This window comes from Mastigoproctus giganteus, chromosome 7 (genome assembly GCF_048544385.1).
Source record: "Mastigoproctus giganteus isolate SK-2022 chromosome 7, ASM4854438v1, whole genome shotgun sequence".
NCBI lineage: Eukaryota > Metazoa > Arthropoda > Arachnida > Uropygi > Thelyphonidae > Mastigoproctus > Mastigoproctus giganteus.
The window spans coordinates 208,335,620-208,361,599 of NC_143581.1; the positions used below are offsets into that span (position 1 = coordinate 208,335,620).

General features: G+C 34.0%; 1 protein-coding gene across 2 annotated transcripts in view; it reads left to right on the forward strand.

Moving 5' to 3' along the window:
• The window catches only part of LOC150083628 (protein lifeguard 1-like), a 144,950-nt gene that overhangs the window by 107,749 nt on the left and 11,221 nt on the right, over positions 1 to 25,980 (forward strand). The window contains exons 10-11 of one of the 2 annotated variants that reach the window (XM_090377397.1): positions 8,995 to 9,042; positions 15,172 to 15,324. In XM_090377397.1, the coding sequence (XP_090233523.1) occupies positions 8,995 to 9,042; positions 15,172 to 15,324 (201 nt within the window). Of the gene's footprint in view, positions 1 to 8,994; positions 9,043 to 15,171; positions 15,325 to 25,980 lie in introns of those variants that run through there. The other variant, XM_090377398.1, reaches the window with a different exon arrangement.

Sequence of the window (25,980 nt, forward strand, 5' to 3'; positions counted from 1 at the left end):
CTGATATCCCAACAATACCTGACTTTGATGTTTTGACCAACACCTCAAATTCATCAAATTTATTTACCAAACTCCTAGCATTGGTGTACATGCAAGTATACATATTCCTATTCTTATTTGGCGCATTATAGCCTTAGTTGCTAATGTGCCAATAAAATCCAAACCAAATCAAACAAATCCTATTCTGCTATCCTAACACAGCCCATGTATTTACTTGTTCTGCAACGACTCCCAGCAGTCTCTGAAATCCCCTGCACCTTGTTTTTCAGGCTGCTGCTCATTCCAATAGAAGCAGTGCAAGAATCACTTTCACCTCTGCCAGCGGTGACTGATAATCCAAGCTAGCAGTTTTCCAACCCACCTAACACTGCCTGAATAGCATCAGCAAATATTCTTGCACCCTTTCCATTTAAGTGTATCCCATCCCTGTAAAAGCAGTCTTCTGTTAACAAGCACAAACCAGGCTGAGAAAAATTGTACCCCTTGAGCCTTGCACAATCTCTCCAGGACCAAATTGACCTACAAGGCTCTCATCATATACTCTCTATCGTGTCTAAGCAGAATTGCAGATGCTTTCAAATTCAACCCTAACTGAAGGCTTTTTTTTTTTTTTTTTTTTTTTTTTCAAAATTGACCTGTACTTGTTAAGTAATTCCACCAGTCTCCTACTCTTAATATCATTAGTGCCAACATGTACGACAATATCACCTTTTGTGCCCTTAAAAGATGATATCTACTCTACAACGTCATCAACTTTTGCCCCCCTGGCAGACATACTCTGGTCCTGTTCCACCTATCCTTTTTGCACAATATATTCCCCGTTTCCCTGACAATAGCATCACCGATTCCTGTGGGATCAGCGCATTCTGCCTTGGGGTGGCCGCCGTGTTGCGTGATGTGCAAGCTCTGGCATTGATGTGTGTGGTTGAGAGCTTGATGGGCCCCTCAATTTAAATCCTTTGAGGGCATCCGCCCTGTCCTTCAAGCTCTCCATAACAATGCTGAGTTGGCATCTGATTTCCTCACACTCATTTTATTGTGCATGCACAAAGACATTCCCCTTGGCAATATCATGTCCCGTTCCTGATTGCTCCACAAACATCAAAAAGTAATCAAAGCAGTACATTTTAAAAGGCTGTGATTCAGAGGACAGCTGCCCCTCTCAGTTCTCCCCTGAGCCACAACACTCCCATTAGCTTGAGCTTTTTGCTTTGCTGCTCTGGTCTGAGTCATGATTTAGATTCAATTTCAATACAAAAATATAAGCCTAAATTTATATCCCAATGCAGTTATAACTGTGTGCAGTTATTTATGCAGTTATAAATGTCATACATCACTGTTAATAAAGGTGCCAGTATACCGTTCTGTTGCGTACCATCCCAAAAAAAAGCAGCACGCACAGTGCTGCTTTTTTTTGGGATGGTACGCAACAGAACGGTATACTGGCACCTTTATTAACAGTGATGTATGACATTTGGATGCAAAGCACTTGCGAAATTTGTAATATTCCATATTTCACATGTTTACCTACTATTCAAATAAGCTTAAAATTATTTAACTAAATTTGCATTTTTCACTGTCTATTGTTATGATATTTTCTATATAAAACTGTAGAACCATTTTTATAATTCTAAATTACTCAGTCGGAACTCTGTTTAACGAAGTCCTTTTATAGCGAATTATTTTGAATTTCCCTTAGAAGTTACATTTAAAATACTTTCCGTTGAGCAAGAAAATTTTCACATAGCGAACAGATTAGGAGAGAATTAACGCGGTATGCACTGTTCGCATTTCTGTCCTTTAGGCAATTAGTACTGCTGCATGAATTAAGAGAGCTAAAGGGATTACCATTCTGCAACTTAGTGATATCTGGTAAGACCTATCCGACCATTTTTCCCACATACGGAGAAGTCTCGCTGGTCAGCAGTGAGTAGATCAAAGGGGTATTCCCGATGGGCTCTGGTCCACCTTCTACTGCAGTGGTGTCCAAACTTTTCTCATACAGGGGCCATATTCCTGGGTATAACCTCCATGCACAAGCACATGGTGGGTGACCACCCAGGTGTGAACCAACGTAAGCAGGGGTCGAGGTGTGGCGCCCACACCACATGGAGGAATGCCGCCCCTCTATGTTACCAGGCAGTACTAGGTGGTAGATGACTCTCATCAACCGGTGAAATACCACCACTTTGCTTATTGGAGGCTTGAAGTGGTGGAACCCATGTTTAGTCTCTAGAGCTAAGTTCCGGTCAACCCTTCCCTATCTCTTCCATCATGCAGTATGATTGATGACTTTTGAGGTTATGATGAACGTTGTGGCGAGATCCAATATTCCTTACATTTCGAGGGTACAGCTCTAAAACAGTTTTCGCAGGCCGGCCGCTAGTTAGTACACCGGACCGAACCTATTGGTAACTCTCTAGGAGGCTTCCGGATCAGCTAGTGTATAATCTTGCTACCTCTACTCTGCCAGATAGTGACTGGAGGGAGTCCGAGTAGTGTGTATGCGGGGAGCATTGTCGAGGCCACGTTATGTCAAGGATCTGGGTATATTCTTCCCACATGTACGCCATATCCAAAAATTTCATTACTTCATACAGCATGTCCCACCCACTTTTTCTTCTATTGAATACACCATGAATTGTCAAACTAATAGAACAAGCTTATCTGCGAAAAGATCTAAACCTCCCAAGGATTTCCTAATTCATTTCACAAATATACGTGGTCTCAATTCTAATCTCAACGATGTCCATTTCCACTTGCAGTCTGCCAAACCCCATGTACTTTTTCTGACAGAATCTCAGTTATCGGCTGATTCAACTACTGTTCATCTCAGATGCCCAAATTATTCGCTGTATGATTCCTTTCGCCTCAAAGGTGGTACTTGTGCATATGTCCGTTCTGATATTCCCTCTCAGAGACTTGGCAATTTGGAATCTCCTCTCTTTGATCTTCTCTGGCTTAAAATCTCTCTACCTCATTGTGTCAAATTCATCTGTTGTCTCTACCGTTCTCCCAACTCCACTAATCACTTGGAGCTCTTTGACTTCCTCTCGTTGCAACTTGACTTTCTCCAGTCCAACTTTCCTAACAGTGAGGTAATTTTCCTTGGTGATTTTAATGTTCACAACTCCAGCTGGCTTCCGTTTTCTAGTCACACCGACCCAGCAGGTCGAGATGCTGAGGCTTTTGCAATTACTAATGACCTAGCACAGATTGTTCATTTACCTACAAGAATACCGGACAATCCTAATCATACAGCCAATACGCTTGATCTTTTTCTCACAAGCAACCCTTCTAAGTACACGGTCGAAGTGAGAGGTCCTTTAGGCACTTCAGATCACAACTTGGTGATTGTCTGTTCTCCAATGGAACCTTTATCTCATGGCTATTCCCAACCTCGTGTTGTTTGGCATTACAAGAATGCAAAATGGGATGACCTGCGAGACTTCTTTTCTTCTTTTCCTTGGTCGGATTACTGTTTCAAAACTCCTGATGTCAACGTTTGCTCAGATCATGTCAGTGAAATTATTCTTGCAGCAATGGAATCCTTTATCCCACACTCCACTTTAAAATCTCGTCCTTTATCTAAACCTTGGTTTTCCAATAAATGTGCTAAGGCTGTTCAAGAGAAGAATGTTGCATATCGTAATTGGCTTGTTTCTAATTCTTCAGTTTCATTTTCTGCCTACACCAAAGCTCGCAACAATTGTAAAGCAGTTATTAATCAGTCCAAACTAGAGTTTGAACAGGCTAAGAGTAGAAAACTTGCTTCTTGCCCTAATGGTAGCCGAGCATTCTGGTCTCTTGCCAAAGCTATTGGCCGCAACTTTTGCCCATCTCTGCTTCCACCTCTGACCAAACCAGATGGTTCTGTTGTCACTTCAGCCAAGGATAAAGCTGACCTGCTAGCATCCCATTTTTCTTCCAGCTCATGTATTAATGAACTTGGTAAAACACCTCCCACCATTCCCAACACGGTCCATTCAATGCCTCCTGTGGTCTTCCGTCAAAAGGATATCAGAAGGATTTTGATGAATCTTGATGCTAAGAAAGCTCCAGGTCCTGATGGTATTTCTCCACTTGTTCTCAAAATCTGTGCTCCTGAACTTACTCCTATTCTTTGCCGCCTTTTTTCATTTTCTTATTCCAAAGGTGTTTTTCCTTCTGCTTGGAAATTTGCTCATATCCAGCCAGTTCCTAAAAGGGGTGACAAATCCCTCCCATCCAATTATCGTCCCATTGCAATTACTTCTACTCTTTCTAAAGTAATGGAGAAATCAATTAACCGCCAACTCTTAAACTACCTAGAAACCTTCCGTCTGATCAACGATCGCCAGTATGGATTCCGTCGGTGTCGATCCACTGGTGATATTCTGGCTTATGTTACCCATTTATGGACTACTTCAATGGAAAGGTTCGGTGAAACACAAGCAGTTGCTCTTGACATCTCAAAGGCTTTCGATCGTGTTTGGCATAAAGGTCTTCTAAACAAGCTTCCATCTTATGGTTTGCCAACTGTTTTTAGTAATTGGTTATCCAGTTTTCTCTCTGATCGCTCACTGAGGGTGATGGTAGATGGCTCTCTGTCTTCTAACTTCTCCACTAATGCCGGTGTCCCCCAAGGTTCAGTTCTTTCCCCCACTCTTTTCCTCTTGTATATCAATGACCTTCTTCCATTGACTGGAAATCCTATCCATAGTTTTGCCGATGATAGCACATTGCATTCAACTTTCCATTTTGAGAAACCTTGCCCTGCTCAATCAGCTTCAACTTCTCGAAAATCTGCTACCAATTCCTTAAATGCCGATCTTCAGGTAATTCTCCAGTGGGGCAAAGACAACTTAGTTGATTTCAACCCTTCTAAAACTCAGTCTTGTCTTATATCTCGCAAAAAGGATTCTTCTGCTCCTATGCTTATCTTTAGTGACACTCCAATTTCTAGGCAAAAGGATATATCTCTTTTGGGGATTACCTTGACTTCTAATCTCTCTTGGCACAAGCACATTACAAATATTGCTTCCTCTGCATCTAAAAAACTTGGTTTTCTCTTTCGTTCTCGGCGTTACTTTTCTTCCAAACAGCTGCTCACTCTGTATAAATCGCAAATCCGCCCTGCCATGGAATATTGTTCCCACATTTGGGGTGGTGCCCCCAAAACCTCTCTCAGGCTTCTTGATTCCATTCAGAAGAGGGCAGTTAGGTTAATTAATGATTCATCTCTAACAGAGTCTCTCCACTCGCTTTCTCATAGACGTACTGTTTCTGCTGCATGCCTCTTCTACAGATACTTCCATGGGCACTGTTCTTCTGAATTGGCTTCTATAATTCCCGCTCTCTCTTTCAAAACAGTCCGAACACGTGCCGCCACCAGCCAACATCCATTTACTGTCCAACTTCAAACCCACAGAACCAACTTTTCATCTTCCTCATTTATTCATTCAACTGCCGTTTTCTGGAACAACCTTCCTTGATACGTATTTCCTGAAAATTACAATCTACAGAAGTTCAAGTCCAATGTCAACAAATATCTTCTTTCGTCTTCTCAACCTCCAACCCAAGCACGGTACTAAGTACTATAGGTTCTAATACCTCTCGTGTTTGGGGTTCACATAAAAAAAAAAAAAAAAAATATTCAAAAAAAATTCAAAGTTAGATTTCTTTAGTGTGTTGCATTTTCCATATCATGTTGCATGTAAAAGTAAAATTGAAAATATTCGAATATTTTATTAAGTACTACACAATTACATTCACTGAACAAAACATTTAATGAGAATTTTTTTGATAATTAACAAAATTTAAAATGCTGTTTTCGTTAACTTTCTGGGCGGGCCATAGGTTGGATACTGCTGTGAATCAACTGTAAGCATCCCATTCAAGAATTAGGAGAGTGATTTTCTTTTACCCCTACAAATAATCATCTGTTGTTTTTGCGGAAGTGCATTATCCACATTTTTCCGTAAATTTTCTCTGTCTGTTTACATGGTCACAGTACCTGAATATCCGAATGATACTGACATTTTGAACAGTTTCAAAAAAAAAAAAAATTCAAATTTAAAAACTAGTGACAATGCCGATGACGAGAGAAGGAAAACGAGGACAATGAAGGTTGTCCTCGTTTTCCTTCTAACGTGAAACGTTTGCATTACCTTCTAAATGTGAAATGTTGGCATTTTGTGAAAATGAAGTTAGAAAATTGTCAATTAGATTACAATTAAATGAGAGAGAGAGAGAGAGAGAGAGAGAGAGATACAATTCATGGATTTCGGGAATACTTAATTGAAAAGATGGTTTCAGAAGAATTGAAGCATTTGATGGACGCTCTTGAGTACGATACCAATTTCATCGAGCAAATGTGAATGATGATTTTCACAAATGAATCTGATCGCCATCCCAACCAGAGCTTTGTTGATGACAAAAACAGTTTCTTTGCTACTGTTTAAAATTGTAGGCCCACCACTGACCGGCTTCTATCCAGCACAATATGTCGATTCGTGGCTGCTTCAGAAACATCAAGCAAGAGACACACAAAGAGGAAAAAAAGAAGTCTGCCTAGGGTCTTGGATGAGAACTTAATAAAAATTTGGAATATTCTACAAAAACTTTATTATGAATTATTTTTACTTATGTTATTATTTTTAGGGGCCGTAGTCTAACGTAGGACCCTTATAATGTCACTGGGTTGTCTGTCCGTCTGTCACAACATTGTATCTCTGGAACCACTCAGCCTATATTGGCTTGAAATTTTGCATGGGTTTGTACATCATGTGGGCCAACATAACGCCATATTGATTGTTGTTGACAAAAATTTGTCTGAGAAATGGGGGCGGAACAAAAATATTGTTGACAACCTATAGCTTATTATAAATCGTTGGAAAGAGCTCAATGAGTAGGTTTAAAATATAATTTTAAAATTAAAAATGGCAGTGCCAGACAGGAAAATGTAATTTTCGTGCTTCCCCCCCCTCTATTTCCATCACTAATGGAGCTAAAAATTTAAAAATCACATTAGCTATGCATTGGGCGATGCTTATCAAGGGAAAACTATTCCGATTGAAATCTATCATTTACTTTTTGTGTTAAAATTTAAAAAAAAAAAAAAAAAAAAATTTATAATTCTATAAAGGTCATTTATAAATTTTGCAACGAGAAGTATTTTTGTAACAATTTTCAAACCTAGAGTTTTCCTGGCAAGGAGGTACTCAGAGACCCAATATTGAGGCGGCAGTGGTGGGGAAGCACCTGCGCAGAGTCTTGCACGGCTCTCACCTGCCAGTCGCTTCTCCCCCCAAGCCTTTGATTGCTTCTCCAGGAAGAAGTCTGAATCGCTTCTCCCACCCTTGTCATTCACAACAACTGGAGAGACTTAAATAGACAATGTTTTCGTTAGTTCCTCAGTTTTAGGCCAAGCTCGGGGTACCAGAAACTTTTTTTTTTCAGTTACCATAAAGCTCTCTATTTAAGATACTACTCTAACAGCCATTTGTGACTACGGACCCTTCATCCTGAGTGCCTAGCACTCAGTAGTTGACAGATTTATTTACTTATTTTACTCACATATTAATTTTTTTTATATACTTGAATAATAAATTTATGCTTAATAAACTGTTAATATACTAAATTTGTTGTTCTTATTCCAAAAACATTACTACGAAAGTAACAGGTAAAAGTAAAAATATCAAGAAAACAAATTTTTTTTTTTTTTTTTTAAAGAGTACTTTTCATATCCTTTTAATTTTCAATTTTTCCTGATAGCAAACAATGAGTACCAGCATCTATTTTTTTTTTTTTTTTTTTTTTTTACAAAAAAAGCACTGTGTGTGTATATATATATATATATATTTCCATATCGAGTATTATCTCCAAGTTGCGTTATATGACTTTCGTATCTCCTATCAAGTTATGTATTAATTTATAATGTTACATTTTTAAAATCTAGGTTGTTATATGTATTTAGTTAAAAAGTACAATTTAATTGTGATTATACTAAGCTAACAGATTTGTAATACAGTGCTACGTGTTTTGCTATCTAGTTCGGGATATAAGTTGTATCATACCACAATGGCGGCAAGTTACGAACAGTAAACCAAGGAACTTGACTAGGTCTATACTTATAGAAAATAATTTAATAAAACTGCTAAATATAATTAAAAACTTAGCATTTGCCAGAGCTGCAAAATCTTGTCCAACATGTGGATTGGATACCCTTACCAATAATAAGTAATAATCTACAAAATCTCTATCTAAGTTCAAATTAAACTAAGTATTGTAACTAGGGATATAAAGCTACTTCTAGAAAATAAATTAATGTGTCAATAAAACAGCAAAAATTTAAGGAAAACTTCTCTATTATCTGGAACCCTAAAAAATCTGAGTTATGCAGCATGTGGATCATAACTGGTCTTTTATTAGGGTTGCATTGTTCTTCCTTCTGGAATCTAAAGCTTTTCAGCATACAAACCATAGGATAGGTGTTAATACACAAAAAGGTATACAGTAGGCCTGCTTAGATTAAGAACCGAATTTTACAACTATGCATGGTAACTGCAAAATGAGGTTCATAAGTTAGATGAGTTGATTTGATTTTGTTCCATCTGTGAAATATTAAAAATTGTTTTCATTTCCATAAAAATGGAAAAAAATGCAATAAATATAAAATAAAATGAACGAGTAGAATGTCTACTAGTTTTATAGAAAATTCAGTACTGTCTGGTGAAGAAAATTTTTTTTTATTGTTACATCCTCCTTTGTTATTGATCCCTATAAATGCTTTTACTATTACAGTCAAGAAGACTTTTAGTTACTGTATTACTATATGGTAACTAAAAGTCTTAGCTATTTGATCATACTTAAGATCAAACAGCAAAGTTTCTTTTATGTAAAAATTATAGATATTAATAATATTCAGTTTTTTATTTTTTATGTATATACATGTATATATAAGACTGTTACTTATTTCTCTCTCTTCCTTTTTTTTCCCCCTCCTCTTCCTAGGTTTTACATGTCCTCTATGCTTCTATTGGAGCCTTGGTATTTTCACTGGTAAGCCGAAATATTTTTCTTAATGTTATGATCTTGGATATCAAAAAACCAACCAAATGATTAATAATCAATTATGCAAATCATTCAGTTATAAAATCAAAAACAACAAACATTAAAAAGAAAGTGAACAGATTCAAACTGATGCTATCAAAACTAAAGCAGAAGTCCTACTACTACTCAGCCAGTGTCTCCACTTTCTGTGTAGGGACACATTCCTGGAGCAAAAAAGACATTACTTCAACTTTATTTCAACTTTACTTTTGATAACATCAGTTGGAATTTTTTTTAACTTTATAGTTTTTGATTATTGGCCATAATCAATTATTTCAATTTTGCCTCTGGATTATGTCGATCACTAACTATAATACATTTAATGCACACATGAAACAAAAAAAAAAAAACTGGTTTATAAATAAACAAGCTATTCATGATGAATACCAATAAATAAAGAAAAAGAACAAAACATACTAAAAAATGTATATACATTAGCTTTCAAAGATCTACCTTCTTCCTAAAAGCTTTTATGTTTTGTGACAAATCTGCAATTGATTAAATTTTATGCTGCTTGTGGACCTCTGTTGATTTGATATGCAAGCACAAGAAAATTCATACCTTAAAGTAAAAAAAAAAAAAGTAAAGTGCAGCCATTATGAACCCACTGCAGGATTGGAAGCCTCCTCAACAATTCATGCTATGTACACTAATACAGAGCAGACAGTGTCAAAACAAATGTCTGTATTACATATCTAGTTTATGCTTATGACTTACAGTCACAGCCATATAAAAGTTGAAGAAATACTTGGACAGGAAGGAATGCTTAGATGTTTCTCCAGATGCTTCATATGCCACACAAGATTTTGTAGGCTATATTTGAGACTATATATGCATGCAACATACATTAGCAGAGCATAATCTTTTTTTTTTTTGTCACGAGAGAATTGGAGTTTGCTTCATAAGATGCATGTTTACATATTCCCAGCTTATGAAAGCAGCAGTAAAATCTTTTTTTACCCACATTAGATCATTCTAGGTATGATGAACGACATTTCAGTATTTTGCTGACAGCTTTATTGTAATTAGTATTTCATTTAATGAACCATCCACCAAATTAATCATTCTCAAGTGGAGATAATAGTAGGTTGCCATCCTCAAATGAAATTTTCAAGGTATAATTATCAAAGCTCAGCAACATGGTTAATCCAACTCAACTCACAGAACCAACTTTTTCTTTTACCCATTTATCCCTTCTATTTCTATTTTTCAGAACAACCTTCCTTCACATATTTTCCAAAAATTACAATCTACAAAAATTCAAGTTTAATGTCAACAAGTATCTTCTGTCTTCTCAGCCTTCAACGCCTGCATGGTACTAAGTACTGTAGGTTTTAATACTTTTTTTGTGTTTGGAGTTTTTGCAAATTGAAGCATTAAGGGCAAGTTGCTACAATGGATAAAAGGATGGTTGAGTGGGAGAAGATAGTGGTAATCAATGGATTGCCCCTATCTCTTCGTGGACTAATGTTATTAGTGGAGTTCGGTGTTGGGCACACTTTTGTTTTGTATATTTATCAGTGATATTGATGAAGGTATATCAGGCTCAATGTCAAGGTTTGCAGCTGATACAAAGGTTGGTAGAGTTGTTAATGACAGTATGCTACTACAAAAGGATCTGGAAAAGTTGGGCAGATGGGCTGGGAAGTGGCAACTGAAGTTTAATATTGACAAATGCAAAGTACAAGTAACCCTCCTATAACACGGTAGTTAGTTTCCTATAAAATGTCATGTTGTGTGAAACTGTGTTATACGGGATTAAGAAAAAGTACAAAAAGGCGAGGTTACTTTCCAAAAGCTAACAAAAATATACCATTCTAGATTTCATGTATCTTCTGCTTTCTTTAAAAAAATCAGTAATCTGGGTTTGTTTGCTTTTGCTTGATAAATCTTTATGAATTTCATCGTATGGAACTGAGCATTTTTGATGCTCCCTTTTGAACTTTGAGATCCTTTTTTCAAGAATCTGCATTCAAAAAATAAGATTCTAATTGCTCGGCTAACTTTATGCCTTCCCGTATGCTTTTTAGTGTAAAATTTGGAAGTTTATAATTTATCTGTGCTATCATCCTCTGAATTGATGTGGTTTTACCTCCAATGCCATTTCCACCAAATCTGCTTTGCCAGCTTCTTTTTCTGTCAGTAATTCTTGAACATCTTCAGTAATCATATCTTTTTTTATTTTTTTAGGGGCATTGGCGACTAAGGCCATGTTACTCTGTGTATATTGTCTATAAATTGTGTTTCCTGAGGTCTATTTTCTGTTTTTCTGCACAAAAAACCCAAGTTTCCAGGAGAAAAAAACCATGCTACCCTCGCCCGAGCCCAACAGACTCAGCCACTTTGTGAAAAAGGCTCATAAAAATTCTTCCCGTCATCGACGAGATTCGAACTCAGGTCTTTTCCACCCAGTGTGGGGAGGAGAGCGATTCTATCAACTATGCTACCCACGAGGGCTTCAGTAATTATATCATCAAAACGTAGCAAGTTCAACTATCATACCGATTCTGTTTTCTGCCAGTTCGATCATATTTCTGGAATGAATGGACTCTGGCCATACATTTTTCCAACACACACACCTGTTGACAGTTTTACTTCTTTCAGTGATAAAGCTATGATTCTGATACAGTCCACAATTGAGAAATGTTTCCATGCCTCCATTACTTCAACAGATTTGGAATCAATTTTTTTCAAAATCCATTATAGAGATTTTCTGATGTAATGAGTTTTAAAGGTGGATATAATGCCTTGATCTAATGGCTGAATAAAAGAAGTTGTATTAATGTAGTACAACTGTGGTGTTAGGAACATAACTTCAACTTTTGGATGACTTAAATCTTTTCGATGGCCAGGTTTGCTGTCCAATAGTAATAAAACTCTGAAATCTAGATTTTTCCACAAATTCAACACACACAAGTTCAATAGCACAGAACGTAACACGGAGATTTCCCAACAAAATAAAGTACAAGGATTTATAGAGATTTTCTCAATTTTTTTTTTTAAACTAGCAAGTCAACAGTGGGGATTCAAAAAGAGTGGAACTGTTGAAAAATTACATCCAACATAATAGCAGGGTTTTCCTTGCACAAAAGCTCAAAAATACTGTTATGCAAAGTTTACCAAAATTCTCAAACCATATTATTTAAGTACAGCGTTGTGTAAGGATTTCTGCAAATTATCAATTGTGTTGTTAGAAGTACTGCATTACACAGGGGTTGCCTGTACTGCACATGGGTAACAGTAACCCAGGAAAAGTGTACCAACTGTGTGGTACTACACTCAGGGAGGTGGAGAATGAAAAAGACCTGTAGGTAATTTGTGCAGTGAGATATGAAATTTTCTGAGCAGTGTGGACAGGCCACCAGAGTAGGTAGTGGGTCTTGTCAATGATATGCAGGAATTTTGTCAGCAGGGATAAGGTGGTGATTATCCCTTTGTATAAGGCAGTGGTCAGGCCACACTTTGAGTACTGCATACAGGTCTGGAGGCTTCATTTTAGAAGGATGTGAAGTTGCTAGAATGCATACAGAGAACAACAACAAGATTTGTGAAGGAACAAAGGGATGCTCTTACCAAAAAAGACTTAAGTACTGCAAATTGCAGTGTCTGGAAACTAGGCACCTGTCAGGTGATTTGATTGATGTTTATAAGGCCTTGAATGGGTTGAGCAGGCTCGATGGGATTCTTCCTCTTGCATTGAAACTTAAATTGGGGAAAGACAGTTGTAGAATGGATGTGCAGAAATTTGCCTTTACCCAGCAGGTAGTTGATTGCTGGAGCAAACTTTCATCTGTTATTTTGGAAGTTGATAGCTTAAATAAATTCAAGGAAGAACTGAACAAAATTTTGGGGTGAATGGACGGGTGAAATGAAGTGTTTTTATTTACTTTTTTTTTTTTGGCTGATGCTGCTTTCTTGCATCATATACCTCTGCTAACGCTAATATATATATATATATATAAAGTATTGAAAAGCTCAGCTGAAATATTTTCCAGTGCAAATATTTCAGTGGATATCGATATATATTTTGGGTTAAATAAACTTTATTTTAGCACTAACAATCAACTACTTTCTGGTTGGCTCATGCAACTCTTTAAAAATTGTTGTTTTCAAAAGTGGTTCCTTGGATCATTTCAATTACAGTACTTGGTCTGTATTTCAAAGGTTTTGTGGAAAATTTTATATTGCATTAAAGAAATTTGGCTACATAAATTTGAACAGGCTTTTTTTATTTATTTATTTATTTATTTACTTGAATTAGCATGTCCAGAAGTTCTGCTTTAATCCAGATATTATTTTTTTAAAATCCTTATAACTGACATATATACATATGCCATATAACCAAAAGTGTCTGGACACACTTCCGTGTATATTGTGTACTGAATCACTCCCCTACACATTCATATCTGCTGTGTTCTCATATTATTCTCAAAAATTGCCTACTTTGCAGATGATATCCTAATTTTTAACCATCAGTGTAAAAAAAAAAAAAAAGAAAAGGATTGATAAAATTATGAAGGCAGCTTAACCATTTAACTGTCATTTCATGTATACATTGCACCAAAGGCAGTAAAACTTATTGAATTAAATATTATTATTGTAATTACATAAGCGTGAATTGTAGTATTCACCAGTATAATTATTCACTTTTGATTTTATTGTACATATACTGTAGGAATTAAAAATAAAATTTTATAGTTTCCCATTTTAAACTATTAAATAGTTTAAAATGGGAAATATCCTTTTTAACAAAAAATTGATTAGCGAAGTAAAGATAACCACATTTCTGCTGTTGTTTTTTTGTGCACCTGCTAGAGGACTAAGAAAGACTAAGAATGATTTTAAATAACTTGCATATCAACATTGTGTGATCCTTTTCAAAATGCTTTCTTCTGAATTCATACACTCATTCCAGTATCTTAATACATATTTGAAGTTGTTCTTGGACATATCCTTTAAAATTGTTTTAGCAGCTTTGATGGCTACCCCTCTGGTCCAGAAGCAGTGATTATGGAGCTCCTTTATTGTGAGAAATAGGAAGACGTCATGTGAAGCAATGTCAGAGCAATACCTGATGTGCAGCAAGCACAAGTGATTGCATTTGAAGCCAAGAATGGACAATGCTTCCTGATGTTGTGTAAGGATATGGTAGATTATACTGTGCTGCTTGCTAATATTTTCAGCACATCAGCTGTTGTTTGTGGCCATCCATCAGTCTTTGCACACGGTGACTGTTGTGTTTAATGTCTCCTCTGTTATAATAGATTTTTGCAGTTTAAGCCTTCCGCTTTTCTCAAATAACTGTTGGGTTTCGTTGAATCACTGAAAAGCAGTTGAATGGTAGTGCTTCATCACCATAATCCTCTTGTAATGGTCATTGTAGTTTTCTGTAGTTACATGCAAAACTTCAGAGCTGTGTATTGTTCTGTATTTATAACATCCATTGCAAATTAAGAAAAGCAAGGTGAAAACAAAGGTAACCCATGATTTTGTGCATCAAAATCATGGGTTACCTTTGTAACTGTCACTTGACTGTCACTTGGTGCAGTAACTTATGAATAACTGATAGATTTTTGAAAAGTTACTTTTCTAATTCCTCATCATCCTTAATTAGGACATGTTGAATGTATCATTATTCTTGATAGCTACTTCTAAAAAGATAAATGACATGTACTTATGCATTGGTGCAGCATAAGCCTCAGGCTTCCTTGTACCATATGGCTAATAATAATAATGCAAATTAAAAATTTTTGTAATGTAATAAAACACTAATGCAGTAAAGATTTAAGTTCAGTGTAATGCAGACTATCGATTTTTTTTTTTTTTTTTTTTTCATCTTTAAAGAACTTATTTTTATGCATCATCATGCACATACTTCAAACTCACAAAAAAAAAATTGGTAATGTACAAGTAAATTATTAATAAATACACATTTAACTATGTAGAATTGTGTTTGTATTAGTTGCTAAAATTTTGTATTAAAAAGCCATTTGATGTTTACTTATCTAGGAGAATTTATTTGCATTTGTATTGTAGTGGTACTGAAAAATATTTTTTATATTTTTATTTTTATCATAGTACTTGGTATATGATACTCAAATGATCATTGGAGGCAAACATAAGTATTCTATCTCGCCTGAAGAATACATCTTCGCTGCTCTCAACCTCTATTTGGATATTGTAAATCTTTTCCTCTATGTTTTGCAGTTGGTTTCAGCAGCCAGAGACTAATTTGTTATCTTTACAAAAAGAGTTTAATTTATGTTGGGATAAAAACCTTAATGTATAGTTAATCTGTCTGTAAATGTTAATATTTTTAGTACAAATGAAAAGTTCTGCTATTCATTCCAATTCTCTGTGGAACTTATGAGTTGTTTTGCATTTATTTTGAGAATAAATTTATTTGTAAAGTGGATATTTTTTCAAAAGTATCTGGGCACTTGGGTAAATCTTGTGACGTTTTGAGAATTTTCCCATCACTGTATACAAAGTAAATTTTTGTGTTATGAATACAAGTAGTTACTGTTATTTTTGATTGGTATGGTATGTATATATTTGTTAATCAAAGAATAGCAGCATTAAAGCAGAAAGAACAAGTTCTGCTAATTGAACAGTTGTATGTTTATAAATTTAGGTGCACTTAATTGCATGAAAGTTTCAAATAATGTAACTGTACAGGTGCCTTTGCTCACATACACACACTTAATATGCTGTACATTTTGCTTCCTTAATCTGTCAGTTACTATCAAATTATGTATTATCAAATATATACATTAAATACTTAGCAGATTTACTAAGATCAGGAATTTTTTTTGACAATTACTATGCTGTGTCTTCATGTTTGTATGTAAGAAAAGGAAGTTTTTTCAATTTTGCATATAAAGCATGGACAATCTTATACCTCAACAGCTTTATGTTGGAGTTTGTGATTATATCTTTTAAATAACAATTACACAGTCTGAACTGTTTTGCAAATACTACAAAACATTCGTGTAATTAAAGCATATCTATTTTGGTGTCTAAATTCCCTTTTACATAAAATTAAATGGTCTAAATTCTTTATCACAAAAATTAAGTAAAATATCAATGAATGTCTATTTTGTTATTACAGGCAGTGATTTGGCTTTACGTCCTTTCTCGTTTTAGTGAAAATGAATTCTCTCTCTTTCTCTCTGTATTATTACTGTTTGTGATAAAATGGTACATTACACAGATTGCCTTGTCAAGTAAAAATTTGAAATATTTGGAAGTTACTAACTTCATGAAAATTTTACTTTGTTTCCAAACAAAAATGCAGAGCTTGTATCACTCACCGAAACCCAAGTTCTAGTTCTTGATTGACTTTCCCACATTATTACATTGTTCTCCATGAGCTGTCTGTTTTTTTTTAATATGAAAATTAACTGTATGCTTCCAAAAGCTATTTTTTATTCATTTCAGCATCAGATGAAAGTGACTGAAATATCTGATGTATTGTTTCAGTAAGAATAAACTTCATAATTTTATTATTAGGCTTCTTAGGACTGCTTAAGTTCTACACTCTTCATACAGCTTGACATAATCCTATTTTATATATTATAATTTCCAATCATCATTTATTTCCATTTCTTTTTAATTTTTATACCAATAAACCAGCATTGCTAACCATAGATGGAAGTGCCTTTTTATTCTTCAAGAGTTTTCAGTTTTCAAGAGTGATTTTCATTAATAATATTTCTATGATATGTATTGAATAGAGACTTTGAAATTAATTTTTCATACTGTTTTCCCAGAAAGAGAACCCCTCGGTTGTTAAACAGTTTCAATATAGGGCAAGGGGGAATGCAGCACAATGGTTTATCCAGTATTATGGTGCTTCCTAACAGTGAAATAAAACATTGCTGTAAAGAACATTTTTCCTGTTGTTCTTTTAGCAGCATGGCATGCAGGTAAATTAAGAAACAGAAATTAGTGATAAGATACACTTCAACTTGTGTATAGTGTAAAATGTACTTCTGTTGCAGTAAGAACTCCATTAGAATAGGAATGGAATCAGTGGTGTGCTCATTTCTTTTCTAAAGACAGATTATGTTACACATTTTGAAGCTTATTTTCTCATTGATTTCTTTTTTATTATGTTTTAATAAATACATTATGTTTTGTGGTATTTTATAATCTTTTTATTCAGATATGTGGAAAATTAGTGAAACTAGTTTCTTAATCTTTACATTCACTCTACCTTAATAACATATACATAGTGAGAGATATTATTGCAGTAGAGCACACTCTTAAGTAAGGATTTGGTTCTAGTCATATACCTTTTTCATTTCTTTCTTTGCATTTTACTTACAGATATTTATAAAATGTACTTCTGTTGCAATATAAACTCCATTGAAATAGAAATGGGCAAATCAGTGATGTGCTCATTTCTTTTCTAATTATAACTGTAAGGTTAGCCATTTGATTATTTAACTCTGTGACAGGCATGTACCTTCAAAAAGTGCTAAGGCAGCCATTAAATGTAAATAAAAAATTATGTACCAGAGTGACACAAATTTCAATTTTAGTATTCCTCAATTATTGTGTTTCCTTTTGATCCACATCATTAATTGTTTTGTTAAGAAGTTTGGCCATAAGCAAATGAAATAACATGTTTTCATTAAACCTAATGTATGAAATCATTAAAAATACAAATTTAAAATTAGCTGGTCTTTCTGTCCAGTTCTGGCAGTGCACTATCATCATATGCTTTGGGAGCAGTTTGAATTTCTGACACACGTTGGCTTGTGTAAACACTTCAAGTTCCGATAATGAAGAATGTGTTAGTTTCATTTTCACATGTGCTGCTCTCCACTAATCTTAGCTCCACAAGCCTTAGAAATGCATTCTTCCTGTAGTAACAAATTAAGCCATGCCTGAAGAAGGGAGGTGAGTTCGAACAAGAACAAACACATGTCCCGTGGGTTTTATTTTTAAAAATATTTAATTATACATTTTTAATATAAAAAAACGGATTATTCATAGTTGTGTTCATAATAGATTGAAAATGTTAGGTGGCATCAAAAAGTGAACACTTTTGAATTATTTCTTGCTGATAAAAAGTTTTAAAAATGTAGCAGTTGGGCAATGACATGTACCATAGCAAAATGGCAAATGTGCACTCGCTGCAGAGATAAGGATTATACAGTAAACCCCCCGCTATTCGCGGAGGTTATGTTCCTGAGAAATGCTGTGAATACTGAGTTATGGCTCCCATAGTAATAAAGGGGTTCCGTTCCAACGTATGAAATATATAAGAAAAACTAGTCTAAAATTTTGTCTATGTATGTATTATATGTACCTTCATAATGACTGTGTACATAGACAGTACATAGTGAAATGCAAGCATAAGGCATTGAAATGAAAATAAGAAACAATTTAATATTAAATGTAATATTTATTAGAAATTTCAAACAAATCTTTCAATCCAGTGCCTTTGCTATAGCTAAAAAACTTACCCTGCCAGTGCTATCGCCAGTTTTGATAAAGGTGTTTTGCCTTTTCACAAATGATGAGTGAACTTAACGGAATTTTATTTTGAGTTCAGTCTTCTATCCACAGATTTAAAGCTTTTTTCCATTTTTTCTAATTTAACATCACGAGTTACAGAGCAAATTTTTGAAGGAATTAGCGTGTTTTCACGGACACTATGGAGGATTTTTTCTTCCGATTTCTTGATTGATCATACCGTTGACTTATGATTTTATTTTGTGACTGACGAGACACTTTTCACCATTAGAAATTTTCTAATTTTTGTCTAATAACTGAATTTTACTCGCTAATGTCATCACCTTCTTTGATCTTTTCGCAATTCCCTTGTTATTCGTAGCCATATTTTTGTAGGGGTTAGAAAAGAACTTGTCCACAATAAAGTCACTTTCTTCCGTTAACACACTTGAAAAAGGCTGTTTACACTAACACACTGCAAAAAGGTAGATTTTTCACTTTTGTAAGCATATCAATTTATAAATTGATAAATTTATTAAATTTATAAGCATATAAATTAAAAGCAAACGACAAAACCTTCCACGACAAGTGCATAGCACATACCGAACAAGGATTGGCGAGAAACATCCAAACTTGCAATTTTGTCACCCCTCTCCCCCCACCCAACCACTGAGCACTGTTTTGACCGGGAAAGATGATTTTAGCCACGCCCATGTTTTTTTATGGCTCACGGCGCTTTTAAAATTCACATTTTTTTAGGTTTCATTTTATATTAAATCAGTGAACGCAAATAGTGGGGGTTTACTGTATTTTAAATGTCAATTCATGAGGCTAACCTATTATTCATGTAGGATTAATATATCCTTTAGTACACACAACTGATTAGTATTGATATCAATAGATATATGAGAAGAAGAAAAATAAAATATGAAATGACAAACTACCAAACTATATTAAACTGTTAATATTTCCTCAAAACATGGAAAACAGAATTCCATTCGTAATTTATCTTGGGTCTTTTTTTTTTTGCAAAATTTCATATTGAATTCACTTGCTGCTGGCTGCTACATTACATCTTCATATTCTGGTTCATTTTCACAATTCAACAATAAAAGTTACTCCTGAATAGCTTTGTGTAATACCTTTATTTTCTGCCTTGTCAAACCTTGCCTTCATTGCAAACAGCACTATGAAAGCTAAAATATGTATAAAAGTAATTACTGGCCAACAAAGATCAGTATGTGATAATGTAGCCACAGTATTTTTTAAGTGACTATACATTTGTAAGCAGTGGCTTCCTGCCACCAGCCCCATATACATTAGTAGTCCTGATCAGACCAAATGAGCAACTCAGTTATATTCAAATTTCATAACAGACATGAAGCCTTTTAAACAAATATTTAAATTCTTAATTTTTTTTTTTAATCTGAGCATAGTGCTCTTTTATTGTCAATTTTGTTTTAAATTTCCGTTTGCAATTAATATTTTTTGCTAGGGAAAAAAAGTAAGAATTTAATATTTGTATAAAGGGTGTTTTTATGCCATATCATGAAATATAAATATAATTCTTTAGTTTTTATAATTTATGGAAACACTGAAAACGGCCTGAAAAGCTATCGTGAATAGCTTTAGTATAACTAAAATGTGTATACATTATAGTGGCCAACTTTCTTATGAGCCAAAGGAGGATAATTAAAATTTAATATTTTTTTTTATAACTAGTCATAATTTATTTGAATGCTTGTATTTGATAAATAGCTTAAATTGCATTATTAAAACTTTTAGTTGTGCCGAGTTTTGCATTTCATTTATTATTTTTTTATTTATTTATTATTTTTTTTTTTTTACAATTCACATTCCACTTTCCATTAAAAATATAGATTGGATATCCATTATCTTTATCATCAGATTTTACAGATAGATGTAATTTTTTAAAACATGTCAAGAAAGTCTATAATCTTTTTGGTGTGATCCTGGTTATATTTATTTAACACGATCGCTTGAGACTTAATATTTAATGGATTAAAGATTTCTCTGGCTGGTGTCTTCTCTAACTAGTTTTTTCAGTCATTACTAATTAGTACTTTCTGTTATGATTCTTCTTGCTTGATGAAAAACAGCTGCTTCACTGTAAATAAAACACAACCATATTTCAGAAAGAGAGATTGTTAATATAATCTGAGAATTCCAAAAAATGGAAGTAGACCATTTTTGGTCTACTTTTTGCAGTACTTATATGGACATATAAGTACTGCAATTCATTAGGAAAAGGGCAATCATTTTTATGCTACAAGCAAAATTTTAAAAAAAAACCAAACTTTTTTTCGGGAATAAAAAATAAGTGGTCCTTATGTCACCATATTGGTTACAATTGGTTGACACACCACCACTACGAGGTTAATAATTATAATAAAAACATCCTAACTTTTATTGTTCAGTTTAGTGAATATGCATTATTTAACAAAAGTTTTTCGATCTTTGAATATTTCAATATTTCGCTTCTTAAAAAAAAAAAGTCATTTTCGAAGACAAGGCTAAACATATTTTGTTTTTCTGATACAGTATGCTTTGAAATGTCATATCATCATCCTCCGCTAATTGAAAATTGGCCAAATAAATATGGTATTTTTTTTTTTTTCAGTCAGAATTTGCTGTTCTACTATTTAATGATGAAAATTTTTTTTTTTTACCTGTTGAATATGTACAGTAGACTTGATTTTCTGGGGTAGATGGTAAAAAGCAAATCCCGGATAATCGATTTCCCGGTTAATCCAAAAATACAGAAGTCCTCGACATACATAAGAGATACGTTCCAGGATGTCTTACTTCATCGAGTTTTACATAACTCGGGAATGATTAGTAACATATTGCTACTATATTATTATTGACAAATCTGAATTCAGCGCAATACTTGTTAATGTTTGGCCATTTTCATACATCGTTATTATTTTAATTTTCTGATCCAAATCGATCGCTTTCCTTTTCTTGATAGATTTACTAGTAGCACTGTCACTTATTCTCTTAGTCAGCACCATGATAACGGTCAAAATTAAATTTTCTGAAAAGAACTTCACAGGGTTAAGGCGAAAACTCACTATTATCACCCCACGCAAGCTCACATTTTACTAAAGCACATTTCTGGAGGTCAACAAAAACAATCAACAAAAAACAAATTGCATTTTCCGTTTTATTGGGCTTTTCTGTTAGTGCAATCTATTATAAACGGGTAGTAAACTCTATCTTATTGCATTTGCGATGATACCAATATCTGGAATTCTGTTGGTTTTTACGTTATTATGGTGAAGTGTGTGTCTTCTTCACCGAAATCTTCAGTCATAAAAAAAAAACCGTAAATAATTGTAAGAATCTTCTCTTTTTTTCCTATTTTTTTGCTTGTTACTCTGATCTCACTTGTGCAATTTGTGTGTGCCCTGATCGTTGTTATTGATTGCTTATTATTTATTTTTTTGTTTTAAATTTTACAATCCTAAAAAAATTTTTAAAAAATTGAGTGAAAACAAATTTATGTAAATCTGTAGTTGCGTAAGTCGGGGACTTACTGTATCGAAAAATGTTCAGCAACCTACGTAAAAAATATGGCGATAGATAAAAAAAATTAACACGTACTACTTGTGTGTCCAATGCGATGCTTCCCTTTATTTTTTACAATGTCGCGTATGGTTTGGTCACCAACATTATAATGGTTCATTAGAGATTTAACCGATGCACCATTTTCAAACTTTTGAATAATTTCAAGTCTTTGTTTAACTGAGAGCACAACTCTTTTGTGTTTACCCATCATTTTCGCGATTTCTAAACAAAAAAAATATATATATATACTATTAAAAAAAATTTCGACATCCCTGACATAAATAACGAAACAAAATTTGTCCTTTTGCGGTGCGACAGAACACAACAATCAATGCGACGCACTAACACAAACTAAACATTTGTTCTGTGGTTTTTTTTTTTTTTTTGAGCAGCAGGTGTGAAGACAGTGGGGGTTGCAAGATAATAGGCACATTAATCTCCCAATGACGACTTATAACGCCGCTTATTTACGTCTTGCAAAATATCTGTTTATACCTATTCTAGTTATTACTTGAATTTTATGATTTCTGGTTGATTTTATTTTATTTGGAGTCTTGAAGTGTCCCGGTAAATCGAGAGTCTGCTGTATCTTCTTTTTCTTTCCATAGTCCATTTTCTTTATTTCACAGATGTGAAATAAGAAAGGCTTGGTAAATCATTATTAAAATAATTTAATTGTAAATGTGTATAGCTATATCCAGTTTGCTAACTTTATCTTAAAAAATATATTTTTTCTATAAAATTACACATTTTCTTATGTAATATACCATTCTCTAAAAAAAAAAATTATAAATGGAAAGAGGATGCACAAAGGACTAATTGCATTGAAAATATTACACATTATGTATTCACAAAAAAAACTTTCTGTTGTAAAATGTTCTTATAGTCTTTCTCTCCCCAGAATTTCTCATAGTTGTCAAGTTTTGAATTTCAGTGCCAAAGGGATGAAATACCATTCTAATGCTCTCATTTTGTCCTCTCAACTTAGAAATTATTATATGAACATAATAATACAGGAACTTTTCGAAAGTTTATATAGTAAAATTTGTAAGAAAATAATTATACAGGGTGGACAAGAAATACATTAAACATTTATGAAATAGCAATATAATAGTTGGAACATCTCAATATCATACAAAACAAAAGTTTCAGGAGAATATGGTGCCTCCGTATCAAATGGCCAGGAGCAGTAGTGTGTAGCACACACTTCTTGATTAGACTGGGGTTCGAGCCCGTGACCACCAAATGCGGAAATGTCAGGGAACGACCATCGCATATCCCCGGAGCAATATGGCCTTAGTTGCTAATGCTCCTAAAAACCAAATAACGAACAGTCAGGAGAATACTATGCTTATAAGTTGCAAGTCTTGAAAACAGTGTCTTTTAAGTGACCACCCATGTACTGGTGCACCTGAACAACTGATTTGCATCATTTTCCGTAAGCAGTACTTTTACTGCCTTTTTATATATATATATATATATATTTTTTTTTTTATTCCATCTTGTTGGAATCAATACAGTACTAATTTTGATTAATTTGCTTGTGGTGTTTTTTTTTTTTTTAACTATTTGCCTCTGGTGAGTATTACATTTTGTATTTCCCATGTTTTTCTGTATTTTTGTCCTTTATTTTCCTATATCTTTGAATACTGCATCTTAAGTTTTTCCAGCTTTTAATCATAAGGTTGGTAGAAGTACTGCTTAAGCTTTCAAGTGGAATAGGAGCTATTTCTTGTTCAGTTTACTGTATAGGTCTTGTCATGGTAGAGAGTGGATTTAAGGTGTTCTCACAAAAAATTAGGAAATGCTAAACTTTGGCTGCTGTGGAACATCTTCAGATATTGAAATGAGATAATGTGGGAACAGGCCTTCTTCAGGAGTGACATTGATGCATGTGCAGTATGAATGGTAGCTGCCATCTTGTTGGAACTAGGTTTGATTATCAAATCCCATGTTTTTGAGTTTTGGAACAGGAAAACGTTATAAGTAAAAACATGATATAAAAAACAGTTACTTCACTGGCACTAGAGAAAAAAAAAAAAAAAAAAATATATATATATATATATATATATATGCATGCCTCAAGAAAAGAATGACACTGAAATATTTGCTACATGAAGCTATTGGCAGAACTGTTCAGGTTCTTCTGCCCAAAATTGAATGTTTTTTTTTTTAAATTACCTTCTAGGTAAAGCTTCATTTGACCTGATTAGTCTCTCAATTAACTTCTCGTCTGTCTTGCAGAACATTTCACAGAAATGTTCTGTGAAATTCAATCTTACGCCTTATAACCTTTACTAAGTTTTTGACTCACGTTAATTTTGTAGGGAAATATATGTACATTTCATCATCATGGACCAGTTGATCTCTGTCTAATGTTTGTGGCAACTTTTTTGCTGAACAGCATTGGATTGTACTGAACAAGAGCATGCATAAATACAATATTTTCAGATGTACAAATACTTCTGGGTTGTCCTGGAGATGGCATGGCTTTCACAAAATTATTTCCATATGGTAACATGTTCCTAGAAGTGACCTTTCTTCATTTGAAATCTGAGCCTGTGTGATTAAACCAGATTTTAAGTACAACTCCAGGATTCTCTAAGTACTTGCGTATTTAGCCATTTAGAAATCCTACAATCTGGGAGGGGGGGGACACTTAATTTGTCATAAGTTTAAAATGTCTCATATTTCTTGCCCACCTTTATCATATAAACTGATCTGGGACAAAAGGCTGAATTTTTGACAAAAGTTGAAACATTTAGTAGTGGGGATTGCAATTAAAAGCAGTCTCTCCTCAAATTTGGGATGTTTGGTCACCTTAATATATGTGGACAGTGGTGTGAATGTTGATAAGAGAGCAGGACATGATGTGAGGTCTGAAATCCATAGCCTTTCCAGACCATTGAAGCAGCAGATACTTTGAATTCTGGAAAAGCAAAGGCTATCTTAAAAGTTTTTTATAGAACTCATTTTGAAATAAATTTTTATAATGTATTCATACTGTATCAAGTCCTAGAGATAGGATTCTGTTCATCAGTAGAGTAAAAATTATTTTCATCACATTATACTGCTAATCTGCACATAGGTTTTCAAATGCTCTACTTATTTGTGCTCTTGGTTCAACTTGATTCTGCTAATTTATGAAATTTTTTTAACTGATTTTGTACATTCAAATAAATCTCTATGTTATAATAATCTGATATTTAATAACTTAAATTCTTATACATTACAGAACTAAACAGATGAATTATTTGTGAATGACTTTAGCACAATATAAATTAATTACATTAGTAGGCTAGCTAAATCATTAAAGATTAGAAAAGTCCTGAAGTTAAGAATGATATATGTGGAAGTTCTGTAGACCACCAATGCAGTAAAAACTTGAATATACAAAAATAAAATATAATTTTATTGTATAAAACAATAAACAGATAAAAATATAGCTTAATAAAACTGCTAAAATATACTGCAAACTCTTTGATGGTTATGAACAGGCCTCAACAGATTTGTTCAAAATCTAAGCACCACTGCCAAAAGATGGTTGTTAGCTTGGAGTAGGGGTGTACACTAGAAAATCTTCTGAACCAGTAATTATGCATTAAACTAGAGTCAAAAGAGATGAAAATACTGGTGTTTAACTTGTTAATGTTAAATTCATATAATGCCAACTTCCCGAAGCAGCTGATAACACTCGCTCTTATGCTATAATATTGGATGAGCCATTGACTTTTATCTGTGTTAAATTCATATTAGTAGTGGGAAATGATGTAAGAAAGGAAACTTAAAACAGCATCAGCAAAAAAAAAATAATAATTTGTCTAGTTCTGC